General features: G+C 38.7%; 1 protein-coding gene across 3 annotated transcripts in view; it reads right to left on the reverse strand.

Moving 5' to 3' along the window:
* Positions 1 to 972: 972 nt before the first annotated feature.
* COL11A1 (collagen type XI alpha 1 chain) overlaps positions 973 to 21788 on the reverse strand; it is a 166757-nt gene continuing 145941 nt past the window's right edge. For all 3 annotated transcript variants that reach the window (XM_076337918.1, XM_076337919.1, XM_076337917.1), the window contains 13 exons: positions 18027 to 18080; positions 17491 to 17598; positions 17354 to 17407; positions 12619 to 12672; positions 11149 to 11256; positions 10501 to 10554; positions 10376 to 10411; positions 10213 to 10266; positions 8586 to 8835; positions 6239 to 6351; positions 5348 to 5416; positions 4439 to 4672; positions 973 to 2687 (listed from right to left, as the gene is read on the reverse strand). In XM_076337918.1, coding sequence (XP_076194033.1) covers positions 2541 to 2687; positions 4439 to 4672; positions 5348 to 5416; positions 6239 to 6351; positions 8586 to 8835; positions 10213 to 10266; positions 10376 to 10411; positions 10501 to 10554; positions 11149 to 11256; positions 12619 to 12672; positions 17354 to 17407; positions 17491 to 17598; positions 18027 to 18080 — 1335 coding nt within the window. In that variant the 3' untranslated portion in view covers positions 973 to 2540. The remainder of the gene's footprint in view (positions 2688 to 4438; positions 4673 to 5347; positions 5417 to 6238; positions 6352 to 8585; positions 8836 to 10212; positions 10267 to 10375; positions 10412 to 10500; positions 10555 to 11148; positions 11257 to 12618; positions 12673 to 17353; positions 17408 to 17490; positions 17599 to 18026; positions 18081 to 21788) is intronic.

Here is a 21788-nt window from a genome sequence, read left to right on the forward strand (position 1 = left end):
AAGACTCAAGTTCATGTCCTCCGTTGGGATGTCGTCAATGTGAACCTTGGCAAGATACTTTGGCTAATTCTGGAAAAGGCCTGTGTTCGTTTGGCTTCTTCCATACACCATTGCGCCCCTAGAAACACCGGTCTCCTGCAGCCTAATCCTGACTCTGCCAAATCACAACCATCTTTATTTTTTTTACCCGACTCACCCTAAAGCACATGACCCAAAAGTGTTGGGTTTTTTTGGTTGTTGGTTTTTTTTTTTTAGATAGGGTTGAACAGCTCAGCACCTAACGTAACGTAGCCCACTTGAGTGGCAGAAAGTAGCTGCTCCTCTGCCAAACTTACTGGAGCTGCTTTCACAGCTATCGTGGGTGTAACCAGAGTTCATAAAGACCAGTTAGCAGGTTACAAAAATATAAACTGTTTTGGAGGAGGGCCCAGGTGACATATGTCATGTGTCTTAGCTTGGACCCATCACCAGTTCTGGTTCCCCTATCTAAAATAAGGTACTGGAAATTTTGTGTTCCAGTAGTTGCTAGGTCATGGTCTAGTTCTTCTCTTCCGTTTCCCATCAATAAATAGGATCATTTGCCTACCTTATGGGATCCTACAAGGATAAGCATGAGCCTGTGGAGTACTCGGTCATTGAGGGTGTAAGAGAGCGGCTGGGGAAAGAGTATCGGGTTCGTATCTTCTGTTTGATAGAATTATATCGACTGCGGCAGCTACAAAGCCGTACAAACTAAATGTGGAATTATCAGCCTTGCTGCGTACTGCCAATGGCCAGATCAGCATCTTTTCTATTAACACTTCTCTTCCCAGTGCTGCTGCCCAGTGCTCGCCAGGACATGCAGTAAGATTACTTCTTTTTTTTGAGTCTGGATGGTCTGGAAGCAGAGCGAAGTTACAGCAATAACGGTGGGTGAGTTTTGGACATTGAAAAAAGAGAATGACCAATCCAGGTAGACAAGACTTGATTTTATTAATAAAATTTGTATTTTCCTCTTTGAGGTGACAGTTACAAACTTTGGTTCAAAAATAAAAGAAAATATGAACAGCAAGAAGTTGACTTTTGAAATCTCACTTTTACATGTATAAACGTGCATAAGAAAATACCAGTTGGAAATGAGCCAGCAGAAACTAGTACTATTTAATTTAACAATTTATAAGAAATAGAAACAAACATTTCTTTTCAAGTCTTACATATATTATGAAAAATAATTACAAAAGGATTTGTGTTGTAAAGCTAAAATGTAATTTCTACTTCCAACTACCTGAATAAAATGTTCAGAGGGAAGGCCAAACCAACTTTTTTTGGGTGAGATTTGAATAGCAAATTGTAACAGTTTGGGTCAAAGACAGCTCTGCAGGAAGCAGTCCCCTCGTATGTTGCTTAGCAACTATGGAGAATCACATGACCTAGACATATTGCATCCCTGGCCTTCAGGTGAAATAACAGGAAAAATAATTCATATTAATGGGATGGGCAAATATTGTACGGGACCGTTCTGTGGAACTTTTAGTACCCAGTTCAGGAAGCAAACATCCATCACTGCTTACGTTAAAATCTAAGTAAACGCTGCAAAAATCCATAAATAACTGTTTAGAATCCAGTTTTAATATTGCTGCAGACCAAATAAGCACAATGGAAACAAATTCAGATGAGATTAAAAAAAAAAGGAAAGCTATATGACTAACTTATTTCACAGAGATTTTTAACAGTTCTCTTACACAGAAGCTGGTTTTTTTCTTACATATTTTCCCCACCCAAAAATATAAACTTGTTTATTTTAGGTATATACAGGTATCTTATGAAATTCTGGAATTAGAAGAAAATAAAAAGTCTGAGGTATAGCACCATGGAACACAGCACCTTTGAAGGTGCTTTCAATATTGAAATTCATCGTCACAGAGTGATATCAGCAGAAAAGAGTTGTCCGAGTGTGCTGCTCAAGATCTTCCAGTTTTGCCACCTTAAGTTTTGTTGGCGACTTCAAATAACAAAGCTCTTCAACAACAATATATACAAAGGGATTTTATTATTAATCAGAAATGGAATTGGCTTCACTGGCAATTACAGCTTTATTTTTTCAGAATACATACACAGTATTGACAATGTAGTTTTGTAATTATAAAATAAGAGCCAGGTGCAATTCAGAGACACATGCAAGTTTTGGAAGTGGACAGAGAAAGAACAGTATAGTACTGTACATAGAATAATTACAGTTTATTAAACACTTTCTTAACACCTCTTTGTTGTAATGGAAGGAGCACCATGTCGTTCGTTTTTTTACAGCACCAAAGGAATCCAAAGGGGGGTGTTCCTAAAGCGAGCCCTACGTTGTCTGTCTGTGCCACAGCATCTTTGCAAAATAAGTTTAAGTCATGTGATTCTGGCCCTACAAGGGCAACAATTACTTTCTAGATAAGACATACATACACAGCAAGACGTATTTTCTATGCCATCCTTATTCAAAACTTGCATGTGGCATGAAGTGGGTTGGTAGCACCAAAGTGCAACATTTTTGTGGATCTGATTTTGTCTTAAGCTTAACCGAGGAAGCAGACAGGACCGACCTCAAATCCAAACTTCTGGTTCTGATCACCAAAGTCATTGATCATCACGTCAACTATAGGCACTTGGTCTATTTTGGGTGTGTTGATTTCGATCACCGTCTTTGCATAGCCCTTTCGTGACTGTTAAAAAAGATGCAAAAAAAAAAAGCAAACATGGTTATGTATCAGAGCAGTAAACACGTGCTGCAGATCTTCATAGGTTATCTCTGAAGTGTAGAATTTATAAATTATTGCCCCCTCATGCACCAGATATTACAAGCTCTAGAGTTTATGTTTTCTTAGGATTTTATTCTAAAAATGTGGCATGGAATGTTTTTGATCTGTTTTAGAAAGAGATCGGCCCATAGCTTTTTAACTTGCTAAAACAGGCCTACAAATGAAAAATTATCTCATCTCAGACATTTAATGTTTCGTAGAGAATTCTGAGTTCACATCTATACTCTTTAATAAACAACAACAATATTCTCATAGCAGTGCGCATGTCTTCCTTGTGAAGAAATCACTAATTAGTTCTGAAAGACAGAAGAAAGATCCACTTCTAAGAAGAAAGACTGTAACCGTCTCACAAAATATTACAGCAGCTGTTCGGACATGAAAGAAAGTAGCAGTCTGACAGGACTGCCAACTGGCGCACGTCGAAACCAGGTTTGAAGGCACACCCTCACTTCCTAACAAAGGCTCTCTCCCTCCTCTAAACATCATCCAGCCAAGTCATCACGTTAGTTATCAGGACTGCACTTTGCTCAGACGGTCTCTCGTATCTTGCTGAGACCCCTTGCAGCTATGCCGGGGTCTTGGAGTTTAGATGAGCATCCAAGTTGGTAGATCTGAGCGTTCTCAGTTTAGTGACGGAGTTACACCCTAAATCACTTCCAGCTCTCTCTGGAGCTCTACACTCACCCGCTGCGGATAACTAAAGCAAAATAAATCTACAGGACATACAGAAAGGCTGACATGAAGCAGTTCTGTACTGGAATCTCATCACTGAGGGGAGGAGACTCTGCATCTACCTGAGCTGCATCTCTGTCTCACAGCCAGGCGTGTATCCCGGCACTTTCAGGTCTCTGATTCTCTGCCACTGACTTCTCAGGAACCGCCTTCAAAACGCTCACATATCAAACCCCAAAATAATTAATGAGGCTTCAACTGTCACTTGCTCCTTCGATGTCTTTGTTTCAAAGTGCTCAGTACTAACCATCCTGTTTCTGAAAAGAGGCAACAGTTGCTATGCCTAGAAAGACCCTGCCGGAGAGGTGGTCAGGGAGCTGATGCGTGTCTGGACAGCTCCGGGGATTTCAGCCGAGCTAAAGAGGATTGTGAAAGGTACAATCCACAAACTTCGCCTGGCTTTGACTACCAAAAAAAAATGAGAAAAGGAAATACAAAGTCACGTATCAAACTATGCAATTAATTCACTATGTTTGGGTACATGCATATGGCTTAATTCATACATGTTTTTACTGTATTCACAAAATATTCTGTCTGCGTATGCCTCAATTTTGAGTATAAATATATTCTCCTGATGGGCTGCCTCCCCTGATTATGCTTTTTTGCTCCTGTTCTTCTCTTATTCTGTGCTCATACTAGCAGATAGTCTAGTTTTAGCACATTGGTGCTGACAGCCTGTATCCATGCCAGGTTTGTTCCATTTCTGTTGCTTGGCTTACGGTATTTTTTTTTGGTACATGTACGAAAATATTTAAATAAGGGACTAGTGTACTGTAGTTAAGAATCTACTAAAAGGTAGTCTATTAAAAATACAGTGTTTAGAAAGCTTTTCTCAGAAGAAAGCTGTGAAAAAATGAATTTGTTTGATTTCTACTTTAATTGACAGGTTGGTTTCGTAAAGACTCTTCTGAACCTCTACTTACTGCACAGCCGTCGTGAAGAGCTTTGATGTAAGGATTGTTGTCATAAGACATTTCTTCATCATTCGATCCTAAGAACCTTAGCGCTTTGTCATAGCTGTCAGATGATGCATCATGCCAAGCTACGGACTGATGACAGTTGTAAGTGAAATTTTGTCTGGCAGAGGCACTCAGTAGTTTAAGGAATGTCATTTGGACCATATTAATGGAATTGCCTTCAACATCCAAATAGGAAAGCTGGAAAATATAAGTAGTCACGTGAATATTTATCTATTTCCTTTATTAAAATGCAAAACAAAATTATCGTTGACAAAAGAACCAGGTAACTGTCCCTAATGGAAAATGAACCAACATATAACATCTTATGGAGTTTTAAAGTTCAATAAAGCTATGACTCAGTAAATAGATTTTCATGTTGTAGCAATATATTTAGGATGAAGAGCTACATATTTTAGCTTCATTCTAATGGGAAAGACAGAGAACTGCTCCTACCATAGAGTGTAAAACAGCAGAATCTCTTTGGGAATCTGTTTTTGGGTAATTATAAAGCTATGTCAGCTGGCAGTCTCATCTTCGCATACTCAGTATATTTCTGGTTACCTAGAACGGGGCAGTGGACCTGTGCTCCAGCTGCGTTACTAAGGTTCAGCGGTGATGTGTGGTCTGCCAGAAGCCAGATCCTCACCATCAGCTGTGCAGGTGACCATTGGGATCATTGTGGGACAGTACAAGGCGGGCTCCAGCTGTCTGGTGGCAAGAGGCCATATAGCTGCTCTAATATTTAGGGCAAAAAGGCTGGGGCTGAAAAGTCTTTTCATTATCTACATATTTATAGAATTCCTTGGGATCTGTTGACCGCTGTTAACATGTACTTGATTTGTGAATAACTGTTATGTTGCAGTTACAACTTACAAGTTTGCCTCGCTTAAATTCACTAAACCAAGATCCTGGATTCTCCTTTGGCCATGATGAAATTCTAACCTGTGTGGTAAAACAGCAGAGATAGAAGTATTTAAAACATATGTTAACAGTTATGAAGGTTTAACATTACCTGGGACAAATTTCACATCAGATAGTAAAGAATGGTTCTTCCTTCTGAGATCTCAGCCTCTTTAAATCTCTAAAATAGGATGTTTTTCTTGTATAGAATGCCTTCAAATTAGTGACTTTAAATGGAATCCAAGGTGATCGCTTATAAAGAGAGCTAGTTCTATTTAAGGGAGACTGTTGTCATCTGTTAAGATTCAGGTAAACTGCTGGTATAAATTGTTCCTGCGAAGAGTGTCTAAATCAGAGTTTTCACTGGTGTTGATGCTGATAGATCTCTCTCATTTAGGCAAGCTTTTAGAAAGCCTTCCTCTACACCATATGCCCCATCAGAGGTAATTTATAACAATGAGCGAGGACGCTGTTAATACATAGTGTTTTACATCTCCTTTGCATAGGTATAAATGCATAGATATAAATGAACCCACAAGAGGAGCACAGTAAGAGTTTAGCTTTTAGGTGTCAAACGCTACATTATGCCCTTTAACTGGCTGCACAGCTACGCTGCATTCTGAAATGCAGTGAAAGGTTAGCAAGCAGGTGCATAGATTTCCCTATCTAAGCAAAAGAGTGAAAATGCTGTTTGTTAACTCTATGTACCATTTTACCACTTCATTCAGATTTATGCAAATTTCAGTGTAATCAGAAGGACGGATATATGAAAATGTGACAGTGCAATTTTCCTGTTTAGTTCAACATCGCAACAGCATAGTAGGATCTGTCAACAGCCAACTGAAGACACAGATCGGTACTTACTCCTTCAGATTTCTTATCTGGGTAGATGCAAGTTTCCCCGCCTGCCGTGAAATTGCAGTATACTTTGAAGGAGTCTCCAGAACAGCCCTGGTTAGGATCAATCCAATATTCCCCTAAAACAAATGAGAAAATATTTGCCTTATATAGCAGAAACGGTGATCGGAAGATCCAGGTTTTACTGTTACCTAATGGTCCTCCAAAGGTAAGAAAGTTATTTTATCTGAACGATGAGAAAGCAACCCTTTCTTTTCTGCCTCATGATTTGTTGCTGCTGTTGTTGTTTATGAAAGATAACACCAGGATCAAAGTCTGGTTTCATCTGCGTCCTTTTGTTTTTGTCTCATTTTACTTCAAACCATGACTATTGCAGGATACCGCTGAGGTTTTGGAGGAACTGCAGAGACCTCAGTCTAGAGGAAGAAGGACACTATGTGTGAAACATACATTGCAGGTCTCAACAATTTGGCCATTTCAGTATTTCAGCTAGGATAATTTGTGCCTGTGGTGACAGCACTCTCAAAAACAGAGCAGAGGCAGCCTTAGGCAGAAATAAGCTACGGCTTAGGTCAGAGAGCAAAATCTGGAGTCAGCTGCATACCTGTCTACATAAAAAGGTGGTCGCACAGGGCTTGGTGAGGTTGTAGCTGGCACAAGTACCTAAAGCTTCCATTGAGAGAGATATACCTCAAGCAAAGATGTTTTTAACCACTGGGTTACGAAGCTGCAACACTAGTGAAACTTCAGGCTGCTTTAGTTGATAAAAACACCTAAACTAATGCTTGGTTAGGTGACATTGTGGGAAAGACAGTTAAAACTTGCACGAGACTTCCCACAGTTTCAGCAGTCCTACCAGACTGGTGTGACTGAGAATTCAGGCCCCACAATGCTGGGGTGAATGAAGGCCGGGGACGAAAGAGCGCCGCAAGTCAATCCGAAGTCCATTAAAAATCAGCGCTTTTTAAAATCTACCGTTCTAATTATAATGACGATTTCTGTGATGTGGGTCCTTATCTCCAGCTAGTTTCACAGCAGGACAGCAAATGATTTTCTGACACTACTGTTCTAATCCAGTTTCAAGCAAACAGCGGAGGTTTCAGAGAGGCATGACAAATCCTTTCACCAGTTCTGTCTTCTGAATACAGGGCATAGACAAAGCATTTATAGTACTTTAAAATTCTATCGATTAAGGCTGTATTTATTGAAAACAGTCTTTCCTACCTGTGAGTCCTGTCCCTGGAGAATTCTGTATTTTAATGAATGCATTTACTTTTATTTTAACCAAAATAAGATTACTTTGATATGAAGAAAGCTCCAAATAATAAGCAAATACTGGTAAATGAAGAAGGTAAATGTGTTCTATAAAAAACATTCATTATTATGGAGGTACTGAATTGTAAAATATGTACTTTTCATACAGCACATACACTGCTTAACTATTCCTCAAGGCAACCATCTGTTTTTATCTATCTAGAATGAAAGCAATAAAATACTATTAACTGTCAAAATCTATTTTTCCTCCCATTTAAAACCAGAAAAATATTGCTTTGAACTGGGAAAAATATCCAGTGCAATCGAAAAAAATATGAAAGGATGAAAACTCTGTGAAGGCTGGCTTTCATTTAAACCTTTCCAGAGGGGTAAACTCAGTTAGGAAAAAAAAAGAAGAAAACAACAAAGAATCATTAAATCAAGATAGTTCTTCAGAACACAGTGTCTTGTTCATACTGCTCTGCATTTTATTAAGCTAGTACTTAGTATCAGAGAAACTTGCATGTCTATTTGCTGAATGATATAGAACAAACAGTGGTCATGCAGTAGGACAAATTATTGTTTCTAAGGGTAAAAGAATAGTAATTTTTTTGAGACTCATAATCAATAATAAATCTGATAAAGCTATTTTTATTATTATGCTAAGCTAAAGGATACAGCTAGTAAAATAATTCTCGTTTCTTTTAAAAGAAGCTATTAGCTATCCCAACATGCTGACATTTGTGATTTTACTTTCCATTGTTCTAAATAGCATCGATCTTTCATCTCTCTCCTGTTTGGATAGTTCTGGAAACGCAAGGCCCACCTTTCAAAACAATAACTTTTTTATTTAGCACTTTTAAAAGTTTTAAATCTAAAACCAGATCGGGTTGTGTATTTAAAGAATTTTGGCTTTTACCAAGACAATGTCTCTTACTTACACTTTATAAACTTTTATACCTGCAAAAATGGATTTAATGAGACTGTATTTATTGAGCAACTGTATTAACCATCTACCAATAATTAATTATTCTGCCAAAGTATCTTAGCAGATCATATCTTCAGCCTTGTTTGCCTTTGTCATGCAATATTAACATACCATCTGGGAAGTCTGGGTGGCAGAGTTGCAAGTCTTTGCAAGTTCGGGCTGGGTTATTCTGAGTGCCCATTGGATACTTCATATGCTCAATGTCTTGCTTCAGTGAATTCAATGAACCAAAGATCTCTTCCATGCCATCGGAATAATCCAGAATATTATCACCAGCATCAGATAACATGTAATCGGGAGATCTTCTTGTCTTTTTGGGTGACTGGATTGGCAGCGGCTGGATTACCTCACCCGGAGGACCCTGAGTGGAAAACAACATATCTGGTTACCTTTTCTGTTTGTTTTTCAGCTGCATAAATACACAGAGGAAGACCACAGAATGTGGCTTGGAGATGCTTTGAATAGGCTTTCTTCAAATTCTTTATTTCACTTATTTCCTTCAGATTTATGCCTAGGTGCTTGGATTTACTTGCAGAAAAAGATGATTGTAGAAGGCCAAACCACTGTTGTGCTCTACACTCTTCCCACTACGTTGCTCTTTGGGGAAGAGTGTGCTGCCCTCACATAAGTTAAGTGTGCAGAACTGACTTGCGATTGTCTCTTTATCCCTGGCAATTCCCTCAAGCACAGGCATAGTCTATGACAAATGAAAACTGTGGATGTTTCCTATGATAAAACTTTAAAATTCCACTTGGGGTCTATAAAGCAACATTTCATTTCAAGACATTGAGACATTTCAATCAGATTTGGACAGTTTTCATTTTAGATTGTTAGGATATGAAAAAGAAATAGTAGAATCAGAAGAGTATTAACAGGGGGAAACCGAAATCATTCAATTTCCTGTGCTTCAATATAACACACTGTCGTGGTTTAACCCAGCAGGCAGCTAAACACCACACAGCCGTTTGCTCACTCCCCCCGACAGTGGGATGGGGGAGAGAATCAGGAAAAAAAAGTAGAATTTGTGGGTTGAGATAAAGACAGTTTAATAGGACAGAAAAGGAAGGGAAAATTATTATTAATAATAATAATAATGATAAAAGAATATACAAAATAAGTGATGCACAATGCAATTGCTCACCACCCACTGACCAATGCCCAGCCAGTTCCCAAGCAGCGGTTGCCGCCCCCCCGGCCAACTCCCCCCAGCTTTATATACTGAGCGTGATGTCCCATGGTATGGAATGTCCCTTTGGCCAGTTTGGGTCAGCTGTCCTGGCTGTGCCCCCTCCCAGCTTCTCGCTGGCAGGGCATGGGAAGCTGAAAAGCCCTTGACTAGTGTAAGCACTGCTCAGCAACACCTAAAACATCGGTGTGTTATCAACATTATTCTTGTACTAAATCCAAAACACAGCACTGTACCAGCTACTAGGAAGCAGATTAACTCTATCCCTGCTGAAACCAGGACAGATACTAAATAATTACTGCGAGGGTTTTTTTTTGTTTGTTTGTGGGGGTTTTTGTTTTGGTTTTTCTTTTAAGTTTCTAATGGCTTTTTCAGTGCAGACAATGTATTTCTGTGTCTGGTGGATCTGTCTTTCCTGGAAAATGAATTTTCAAACAATCATTAATATTTTCCTTATCTGCAAGTTCACAAATGGTGTTTTCTACCCTTGTCAAGACAGGGTCATCATGTCAGTGTAATGTGCATGCATGCCAAATAAGAGTTCTTACTTACTGGAGGACCAGGTGGACCAGGTAACCCACTGTCACCCTTTTGACCAGCAGGACCCTATAAATCAATGAAAGAAATGCAGTGTTGACCATGCTACACAATGTTAAAAAATAGCACACACAAAAGTTAAGTAAAAGAACAAAAAATATGGAGGAGAATTACTCACGCTGGATCCTTTGGAACCTTTTGGACCTTGGGGACCCTACGGGCAAGAACATATAACTATAGTTGGAGTATATTCCACACAACATGAGAGTGTTTTGAACAGGAAGACTGGATGAAATTACTTACAGGTAAACCAGGAGGACCAGGGGGTCCGAGTGGACCAGCAGGACCAGAAATTCCCTAAGAAAGAATAAAAGAATAAGTACAGAACAAATGTATTCTACATACTGGACTGGATTAAAAAATGCATATCTATGAAAAAGGCAGTCCTACTAAGCGTCCAACCCTGATGATTTTTGATTTAGGCCATTCGCTAGGGTCCAAAATAGTTTGTAAGTTTAAAACATTATCTGACAGTTTGAGTTGCTTGTAGTTCTTACGCTGCAGTACTTACAGTCACGACTGTGTTCCCCTTCAGATTGGCTTGGAAACCTCACCAAGGCACACAGTGCCTTACAAAATGGCTTAATAGCTAGGAGAAAGGAAGCTACTTTGGGTAGTGCAGTTAATAAACATGATGAGATTGGTGCTGCTAGTTTTATCTCGTCCCTAACTTAGGTGTATGTGTTTCCTTCATCTTCTGAAACACTCTGATTTCGTTTTAAGGTGTTTAACTTCACTGTGTTTGTACAATGCCTAGGAAAGTTTTAACCTCTAGCAGAAGGCTCTGGGTGTTACATGTTTAGAGCAACTTTATGTCTCTTGAAAGAAAGACTGGAATATGTACTCTGCTTGCACGAAACTTGAGTGAAAACACAAGTATGTTTTACTCACTGCATCACCCTTGGCTCCAGGAGATCCCTGTGGGCCAGGAAGACCCCTATCACCCTTTTCACCCTGTTCTCCTGGAGGTCCAATCAGGCCAATCAAACCAGGATGTCCCTAAACAAGACAGAAGAAAATATAGTTAAAACTCAATATATATATAAAGTAAATGTGCTTTGCAAACACAAAGAGGAAGAAGAGGGCCACAAAAATGATCAGGGGGATGGAACCCCTCTCCTATGAAGAAAGGCTGAGAGAGTTGGGGTTGTTCAGCCTAGAGAAGAGAAGGCTCTGAGGAGACCTTATTGCAGCCTGTCAGTACTTAAAGGGGGCTTATAAAAAAGATGGGGGCAAACTTTTTAGCAGGGCCTGTAGCGACAGGACAAGGGGGAATGGCTTTCAACTAAAAGAGGGTAGATTCAGACTAGATCTAAGGAAGAAATGTTTTATGCTGAGGGTGGTGAAACACTGGCCCAGGTTGCCCAGAGAGGTGGTGGATGCCCCATCCCTGGAAACATTCCAGGTCAGGTTGAACAGGGCTCTGAGCAACCTGATCCAGTTGAAGATGTCCCTGCCCACGGCAGGGGGGTTGGACTGGGTGACCTTGAGAGGTCCCTTCCAACCCAAACTATTCTATGGTTCTATGAAATTAGAGCTTTCAAATGTCATCACTGTTGCTAGACAACAAATAACCTGAAAACAAATTATTCTGAAAGCATATTCATTGTTGTTAGTTGGCATTTAGACTTGGAGATTATTTGCAAGCTGTGACCGCTTATTCAGTGAAAGAGACCTAAGTGCAACACAGTCCTTACTGAAACTGATACAGGAATAACAATACCTGTGGGTACAAATTTCATACCAACTTTCACATTTAGATGCTATAATCTTATTATAGAGTTGCACATTTTTTCCCACATGTAATATAGCTGTATAAACAGCTGATCCAAGCACATAAACAGAACCTGAAATTCACATAATATAATCATATTCATTTCCCCTTCTCTATACAGTTTTCTCTGATACACAAGCAAGCGATTGTTGGGACTCCATTAGAAAATGCTATCCCAGATGTCTCAATCCATTAGTTAAAAAGAAAGTATTATAGCTGTTAAATATTTACATTTTGTTGTTTTAAAATAAAAATCTCGAATACTTTTTATTTCTACTTACTTTGTTTTTGCAAAACCAACAGTTCTCTTTACATCAATGTCTTTGGGATTTTCATTGCAAGGAAGAATCGTGTGGTCGATAGATTACCACACAGGCAGCAATCTTTTTCTTTCTGTTTATCTCCAGGGTATCAGATGTGGCTTAAAACTTCATGATTACTGTTAAGGCTATGGGAAGCTGATTGATAGACGTGGCAAACTGTCTTGCTTTCTGATACAGACACTCTAGTATTTCTTTCTGCTAATTTTATACAGACTTGTAGACTGGATCAAAATTACAAAGGCACAAACAATGAATAAAGTATACCTTCTCTCCTTTGGAACCTGGGTCTCCTTTCAGGCCAGGCAAGCCAGGTGGACCCTGAACAAATCAAGGGAAGTAATGTTAAAATAAGTTTTAACATGCTGCACAGATCATGTTTTCTTGAAATATTATTAAAGGCAGTGTAAGTCAAAGTGCAGAGTCATTCAGTGGTTGATGGTTGTGATTGATGGCATGTGATTTAGGGCCCAAGATGAAATGTATGTTTAAAAAGGCATCATGATGCTACTGTAGCATTTAAATTACGTTATAATTAGAAATCTATAAAGGTTTGTATGATTAGAAACCTATGAAGCAGAGGGTCAACTAAATTCTTAAAGAGCACTGAAAGCATCCAGTGAAGCAAGTGATATTTAAAAAAATATTCAAATAATTTTTTGTTGATTAGCCTAAGCCTAATTTTGATTGTGGTTACATTACATGCTTTCAATTATTACTTCCACCTTAATTGCTGTACCTTATTTTAGTTGCTTATTTTAGCCCTTTCTTTCATAAGACAGTGGAAGGTATCCTCTTACTTGTTTTCTCCCAGTTTACTACAGCTCAGTAAGATTTCTACAGAATATAAATCAGGTTGCTTATAATAACTGCTCCTCAATGTTGTTTTGTTGGAGAACTACCTCATATTTTGTTTCAGCACTCAGGGTGTTATCTTGGGATTATGGTTTCCTTGACTTGCCACCTGAAATTCCCGTATGACCATGAATAATGCATTTAAATCTGTATTTTCTAAATGTTCAAGTCTTTTCTACTCAACATTGCAAGCTTACTTAATGTGATCTAGGTGTGCTAGCTCCACCGACACGTACAAGCTTGTGGTCTTTCGTCACTTTTGTAAGTGTGATTAGTTACACAAATTACTTAGGTTTTGCAATACTGGTCTGGGCAATCCTAAATGCTTTTAGGAACTGCCTTAGTCTCTTTGAGCCTCCACTCCTCATTTGTTGGATAGGGATAATACCCTTACTTTACAGAGGTGTTAAACTGATACCTTGCTAGGTACTTGCATGGTTCACATCGTATAAGCAGCTTACAATTTTTAATTTGTATTTACAAGCCATCCTTTCTGCAGCACAGTAAAGACATATGTTACTTCACAAAACTGAGGAAGAAATCCTCTTTATTGTTTTATTTGCAGTTGTCCCTAAACATTACTCCATGCAGCTAGATTTCTGTAAACAGAAATATGCTGGGGCAGGAGACAGAGCTGTGAGCAACCAATACAGGGTCAACAGAACCATTCTACAGGCCCTTCCATATTTTTGGGGTGGGTGCGGGGAGGGCACAACCCAAAACACTCATTTTTTTTCAGGTGGTTCCAAAGTAAGCTGAAGCTTAGAGAATCTGTCGGAAAACTCCACTGCAGTCTTGCTACCTGGGAAACTATTGCGAAGGATAAACACATTCACATGGATAGGTCTCACTTTCTGCACATCCCTTGCAAAAACCACTGAATAATCTTGTTATAACTTGACACAAGCTTCTTTTCCCTGACGGTGCTTTTTTTATCTTTACTGGGGTCATAAGAGCAATCCCTTAAAGACACTGTTCTTCCAATAGTCAAAAATACAGCTGCATAGATGGTGCAGAAAAAGCTTGTCAAAATCTCCTTGGTTTGTTTTTTCTCCAGCTTTTTTTTTTTTAATTATTTTAATCCTGATTTATAATTTTAGAAGAATTTTGAGGGATTTGAGAAATCTTCTGAGGTTCGTAAGAATGGCAGTGCTGGTTTTGTGCAATTTGTACAGAATGAGGTGAAAAATTCAGGCCATGCAGTGCATATGCAAGCACAGAAAAGGCATTCACTTCTCGGAGGCTATTAATCTCACACTGAACATGCATGCATTGGGGGAGAGCTGCTAGACCAAGTCAGTATCTCATCACTACTAGTCTCCTGCTGGCAGTGGACATCTGTGAAGTTATGATATGGCTAGCAGTAATAAGCGACCTTTTCAACCTGGCACAGATTCAAAAGTGCCATAACACTTCACATATAAAATATTATTCTGTGCGTATCCTTTCCATCTCTACTTCAGGATATCATTAGATGCAAAAGCCTAGGCAAATACATAATTCATGAATGGAAAGTGTAATTTTTAAGCTTTTGGAATACAGAATCAGACATTTTCACCTGCAGTGTGTTGTGCTCTACTGCAAATCTGCTTTCATATTCTTCTCCTGATAGCAATCTACTGCAGAGGGAGGGAGGGGAAGGAGGGAGACTTAACCTCAGCAACTTTTACATATAAACTTCACTTTCTCAAAATCCAAAATAAAGTTTAAGTTGCAGCAATGCATCTCAGAAAAGTTCTTGTTGAGCTGACAGGAAGCCTGTGCATTTGGGAGTATATGGTTCATTAATACACTCAGCTTCAGATTTGAATTGAATATTTAAGTGCTCAAATGTTGGAAGAGAGCTCTTCTGATGATGTATTTGGAGGCTTCTGGTGACTGACATGTGGGAAAGGGATGTTTATTACTGCTGAATAATTGTTCACTGGCTTTTAGATTTTGGGACAGAATTGTAACTGAGGAGATCAGTTTTCAGTTCCCTGATTTGTCCCCCATGCATTTTATTTGTAAATAAATGTGATGGGGCACATCATTTAGAAACTATGGTGGTGGCCTCATCATAAACTTTTTGGAGAGAAGAGGTTTTTATTATGGGTTTAGCATAATTATTATGGTTTAGCACAGGGGAGTCCTTTCCCTTGCAGCTTCTCATTCATTGTTCCCAACCTCTGACTTATAAGCAGTATGTTATCCATGAGACTTTAGACAAAATTACAATGTTAAAATGAAGGGCAGCAAAGAGCTATAGTGTAAGCTTCCCTCAGCACATTATTTGCTCACTACTGTTTTCTAAGGGACAGAGAAAAATGAAATTATATGTAGGTGCCATTGTAATAGCATCTATAATTACATACACAGAAGTGATTGACAGATACACCTACGCACCAGATCGCTGTTCATTGCCGGGGCGGGGGGGGGGCAATCTTTCTAGTGTGTGAGGCATAATGTTCTGAAACTCTTTGCTTATAGGTTAAGAAGTTGCGTGTTTGGAACATTTTTGGAAATGTAAATAGTTACCCAAATACTTTCACCCATTAAAGCATTTTCACTCAATGAAAGAAAAGGCAATTGCTCATGTTCACAGGGGCACATGAACGTGAAAGATTCGTTTAGGGTAAATGTCTTCATTTATGCAGCATTTCAGTTTAAATTCCCCATTTTTTCCACTTTCATTTTTATATACTGGAAAAGTCTGATATGGAAATTTTATAGCTGATGTTCAGACCCTGAGTTCTCACTGGGGAGGCGGGAATGCTCTTTGGAAAGATTTTGAGTTCACATATATAGCTTAAGCGCAAAACCTTTCATTATTAAGGCTACCCAAGGACCTGTATCCTTTGTATCCTCTAAATCCAAAGGAACAGAGGATTTCCTTCACACTTCCTACTCACAGCCTTCCTTTTCCCCTTTAAGAACCACATCATTTCTGAAGTAGACGAAGGCTCCTTATTGCCCTATTCTCCTAAAGTAATCTGATTGTATATGTTGGCATAGTTAACCTGGCCAAAATAACGGAGTGGATTTTACTTAGGATGTGGCAACACTGCTTGCAAACTGTAAACTGCCTTGAAAGTGTAACACTTGTTTATTTTTTTCCACCAAACTGTAACAGTCCATGTTTTGTTTCGAAGCTTTTCATTCCCAATGTGTCACTCAACTGCGATGACAGAGGTGAACTCTACTTCAGTGAGTTTGGAGAGCAAGGGATATGAGATCTTTCCACTAAATTGGATCACCTTTGCTTGACATGTGAAAAATTAACCTGCTGGCCATATAGTTTAGATTTGAATTTCTGCACATAATGCTGAATAAGAACACCAATATTGTGCAATTTGTGCTCACAGTGTTGGTTTTTCAGCTTGTTAGAAAAGATACACTAAAATAGCAAGTGTAAATAGAAGCAATGATATAATTTGATAATATGTCATCTATAAGCTTCCCTTGCTTTAATCATATTATTAACACAGAGCAGAACTGTGCTATGCCCTAGATGCCCTAGAAACTGGGAGCCTGGTTCATTCAGACCCTTTCAAAACACTTCGGTCATGGATTATATTTCCTGGGACTGCCACAACGAACAACAGACATGATGCTGCTGTTCATTTTTATAAAACTAGCGTGTTTTCTTCTTTACTAGAAGTCCCCTTTTGGCCCTACTTCTGATTTAATTTTTTCTTTCTCTAAGGAATAGATATGATCTAAACTTCTACCCTACGAATAATGTTTTCCTAAACTAGCAGTCATTAAAATCAATAGATGTACAAAATTTACCACTGCTAAGGAAACAAAACGATTTAAGGTATTAAGCTTTGCTGATGTGGGGACAGAAGTAGAATTTTTGATTGTAAGCTTCATTCATTTTATTTTTATTTTTAATGCTATTCAGGGGATTTCAAGAATTTGGTTTTACACTGCCTTATTCCACTTTTTACCTGGTATAAATCAGCAGCATTCAGCACAGCTGCCTACTAAAGTAGAGCAGTAAAATGATGGCAGTTGTGTATCAGATTTTACCAGCACAGAAAAATAGTGACTTTGTGCTAAGAACTGACTTGTATGTTCATTTTTCTGTAAATGCACAAACACGTTAATGGGATATTTTAAAGGGTGCTTTTTCTGTTTTGGCACTGAAAGAAAGGGTACTCACCAGAGGCCCAGGAGGGCCATCCTGACCTGGCGCTCCAGGTAGACCTTGTTCTCCCTAGAAAAAACAAAGTTTGCTTTACCAGAGGATATACAAGAAATGCAATATTTAAAATATTATTACATGCTCCGCTTACTCACCACAGGGCCAGGAATGCCCCGGAGACCCTCTGGGCCAGGTTTTCCTGCAGGTCCCTGTGGACCAACTGGACCTGTTTTTCCAGGAGCCCCTTCTGCACCAGGTTCACCCTAGAAAGAACATAAGCAACAGGTCAGAGAGGAAGAGCTGACAAAGCTTGGCACCGTAGGGATAGACAAGCTGCGAAGCGAGAGCAAAGTCTCCTCACTCCATTTTTTAAAAGCTGTTCTAAAACAGTGTTCTGCACAGGACAGTTTTCTGAACAAAATTTTGATAGCTTCATATGAAGATGCGGTGCCGGCAAAGCATGCTCATCTTGCTTTTCCGCAGGGGTGAGCCAAGTTGGGCCTGCACTGGTGAGAATCCACCATGTACTCCATTATATATCGCTACCAATTCTGGGTCTTAATTTGGATTTTACGGTTTACCTATTATTACTTTGATAAGTTTCACACTCAGTGCATGATAAGCAATTTACTTTTCATTTATATATAGTTTACATTTCCATGCTCCTGAAAAAAAATCTTGAATGTATTACCTTTGCACCTTTTTCGCCTTGTCTGCCTTCAGCACCCGTTGCTCCAGGAGGTCCCTGTAAAAGACAGAGACTGAGCTCATAATCTCAGTTTTCTAAAATATTACCAGTGAAAAAATTCTGAAAGTGCAATTTCCACTGTATTAATAAGTAGTAAATGCTAACAAAAGAACATTAAATTTCTTTCTTGAGATTTTATTCACAGGATGAAAATCCCAATCGGTCATATCAGCTCTTTTTCCCTTTATAAAATTTTCTGGCAGTTTAGAATATCTAAAGAGAATATACATCACCTAACACCTCTGATATGATGAGGTTAACAACAAATAAATAGCTTGGAAAAACTCAAAAGAGGATATAAAAGTAAAAGGAAAAGAACAATGCTAGTTTTCATATACAGTAGCAGTTTTAAACTTGCTTTGCACTGGCTTCTATCTATTCACTGTAGTTTATCCACTGATTCCAAAAGGGCCTGTCATTCTACAGTGCACAGAATGGCATATACTTCTTTATTCTCTAAGTCAGGGGTGGGCTCGGTAAGCCTTTTGATTACACTTGGACAGCCAAAAATCGATACATGCTTTAATATTATCCAGTAAATATGAAAAGGAAAAAAAATAAAATCACATGACTAGAGGTTGTAAGGAATGAAATGAAGACACTGACTACAAATAGCTCTTAGTATCAGGTCTCCTGCTATTGCCCTCCAAAAGCTCTGTTTGACTAGGAAGATAGAGCTCGGTACTGCAAGAGGATGTAAAGATGGGATAAGGTTCAGGTGAAGGCCACAAAACAGGAGTCGCAGTCGTCTGGCAGCATGGTGACTACCTGTTGCTGATGTCACCCATCTTTCATTTTCTTAAGGTTTCAGTGAAAAATAAAAAGGCGTTTTTCTCCTCCAAAACATGAAGGGCGGATTTTCAGGTCAGGGAATTAATATTCATAGCTTCAGTTATGAACTGAAGCAGTATCTAGAATCTAATGTACTCTTTGAAAATGGTTCTCTTATATATACACTTAGTTTAGAAAAGAGGCACTCAAGATAATGGACCAACTGTTTTCCTACAAGGTTAATTTTTAGCCTGGGAAATGTCTTTATTACAAGTTGCTATTTCTTGCCAATCAATGAGCAGCTTAAAGCAAAAGCAAAGAACAGTGGCTATGATCCAATACATTTTCTGAATCTATAAAACTTACTCCCTAAGACTCACCTGTTCATTAATGCAACAAGCAGTTTGTTATGTAGAAATGAAAAAAAATGTTCTAAGGACCAGCAACGAGAAAAATTCACTCATTTCCGTTTATTTACTGCTCTTTACTTCATAACAATAGCCAAAAAAATGCAGGCCCCTAGAAGTAAAGCACTAAAACACATCCTTAATTTTACAGACAAGAACTGTTCTTCCAGTCAAGCACCTACCTGTATGCTTTGTCAGCTCAGGGCTTTGGACCACAGTTTGACCTAATAGCAATTTTTTATACTAGAGCTGAAATTAGCCCAAACTTTTTATAGCCTGATATATTTCACCATCCACTGCTATTGGCACATACCTTGAGCAACGCCACCAGTTTAATTTTCCAGGAATTAAAATAACATTCATTTTATAACTATTTACACAGAAGTATATTAAGATCATTCATTTGCTTCTGAAATTAAGCTTTCTCCAGGGTGGAACTGAACATCTGCAGTACTGTGTGAACCTTTTGGCCAACAGAGATGGTTCAGGCTTTCCATCAAAGGTAATGCAAAATGAATTAAATTACCCACAGTGGAATTTGGTCATTTGTTGTGGGTATCAACAGGTTGTTCTCTTTGGTATTTTTAAGAGCTGTAAGTGGTAAAGGACTTAGTTTTACCTCTTCAAAATACAGAGAAGCTAAAGAGCCCTGGGCAGTCTGGTCCAATTGCTGACTCTCTAAAACAGGAAGAATAATTTAAATCACTACTGTTCCAATAATAATCTCTGATGTATATACCCCTTTGTGTAGGTTGCAATTGGTTGGGGGATCGAAGTTTGCAGAGATAAAAGGAAAAATTATTATCAGGTATATAAATAAACTCAGGAACATTTTGGAAACAGGACTTTTTTTTTTTTCTTACATGAATTAATTTACATGCCCATTGTCTTTACTGCTTGAAAATTCCTTTTACTCAAGTTCCCTTATGGATGATAACCTACCCTACCTAAGAAACTGAAAAGGGTTGAGTGTGGTAGTTTGTATTTGGGAACTACGGTCTCTGCATAATCTAGAAATGCAGCTCCAACATGAATTAGCAGGGCTAAAACCACTGTGATCGCGAAATTACAAATACAATGAATCATGATTGCTAAACAAAGGGGGTGCATTCGTTATCAAACAGTGCCGATGCTGCACCAAGCGCAAAGCAGCTAATGAACTGCTTCTTCTAACAGGCTGTGATTGCTGGCACGGCACAGATGGTGCTTCTACAGAGATAGACTGCTAATTATTATTTATCTTACCTTCCTACACTTGAGTTGGAGTGTCTGGTAAATTTTAACTGACAGAAAAGATCTCAAGAACAATAATTTTAAAGTAATGCACGGCTCCCCACCCTCACCACCCCAGCTACCACGGTGATTTTTATGATCAGTAGGCTTCAAGTTTGGACACACTGCCCGATACATTTCATGCAGAACTGAGAAGACAAAAGAACTCATACAGAAACAAACTTGTCCTCGATTTTTGCTACGTGAACCCATTGGACATTTTTGTCTGCTCTTCTATATTTCATAATTTAACTAAAATAATATAAACTGTTGTTTATAGCTGTCTGTCCTCTGACTAAAAACATGATTTCCAACACAGAAAACCACTACCACATTTCATCAGTCTGTTAAGGTAGGAACCTGGCGTATTGTTAGTTGTTCTGTGCATTTTCAATAAAGAGAGAAAATCGGCTTAATTTTTAAGTGGTGTGTGCACCCTGCTGAGGCAGTGTGATGCTGTGTGAGCCAAAATGGAAAAAAACCTCATTCCTAGAAACACTTGTTTTTTTCCTAAGTTATTCAACTTTGTATATAAAGGCAACTAACCAAATAAACTTTTGCTTCTCAAAATTTAGAGGCTGGTTTTGTTGCAGTATTGGCATCTGCTCTTTTATTGAAAGCAGACAGTATGCCCTCCAGTTTAGAACAAAAACATGTATTAGTCTTGCACTTTAAATTCTAACATTTTCAGATTGATATATGGAGCCTTATGTGTATGTGATGTAGACATCTAATTGACTCTAATAAAGAAAACAGCCGAACAGCAGAAAACACAGCTGAAGGGCCTAGCACACCGAAAAATTGAGAGGAACATCAGCAAGAAGTACTATCCTGTGTTGATTTTTATTGATTGTATAGGTTATTTGTTTTAAGAATGAATGTTGTTTGATGGTGTCTTTTCAATTACTTCAAACTAGAGATACTACCCAGTACTCCATGGCAAAACAAAACAAAAAAAAGTCCCAAACGCATGCGCAAAGAATTAAGTTTCAGAAAAAAAAAAAGTAGCAACATAACTGTAGAGCGATTCAGTCTTTGTAGACTGAATGTAGACATTTCTAGATAAGCAGGCATTGGATCAGGAGGCCTTTTGAGATGTTCCACTTCTCATTGATCACAACTCACTTATCTCCTACATTGGAAGGAGAAGCTGGAAAACATTACACCTCTTCAGAAGCACAGCCTTCACACAGTATGCTGTTGGTCAGTGCTGATGCTGTTAGGAGCAACAGGAAAGCTGTACAGCTGAGAACTC

The sequence above is a fragment of the Aptenodytes patagonicus genome, chromosome 5 (genome assembly GCF_965638725.1).
Source record: "Aptenodytes patagonicus chromosome 5, bAptPat1.pri.cur, whole genome shotgun sequence".
Lineage (NCBI taxonomy): Eukaryota > Metazoa > Chordata > Aves > Sphenisciformes > Spheniscidae > Aptenodytes > Aptenodytes patagonicus.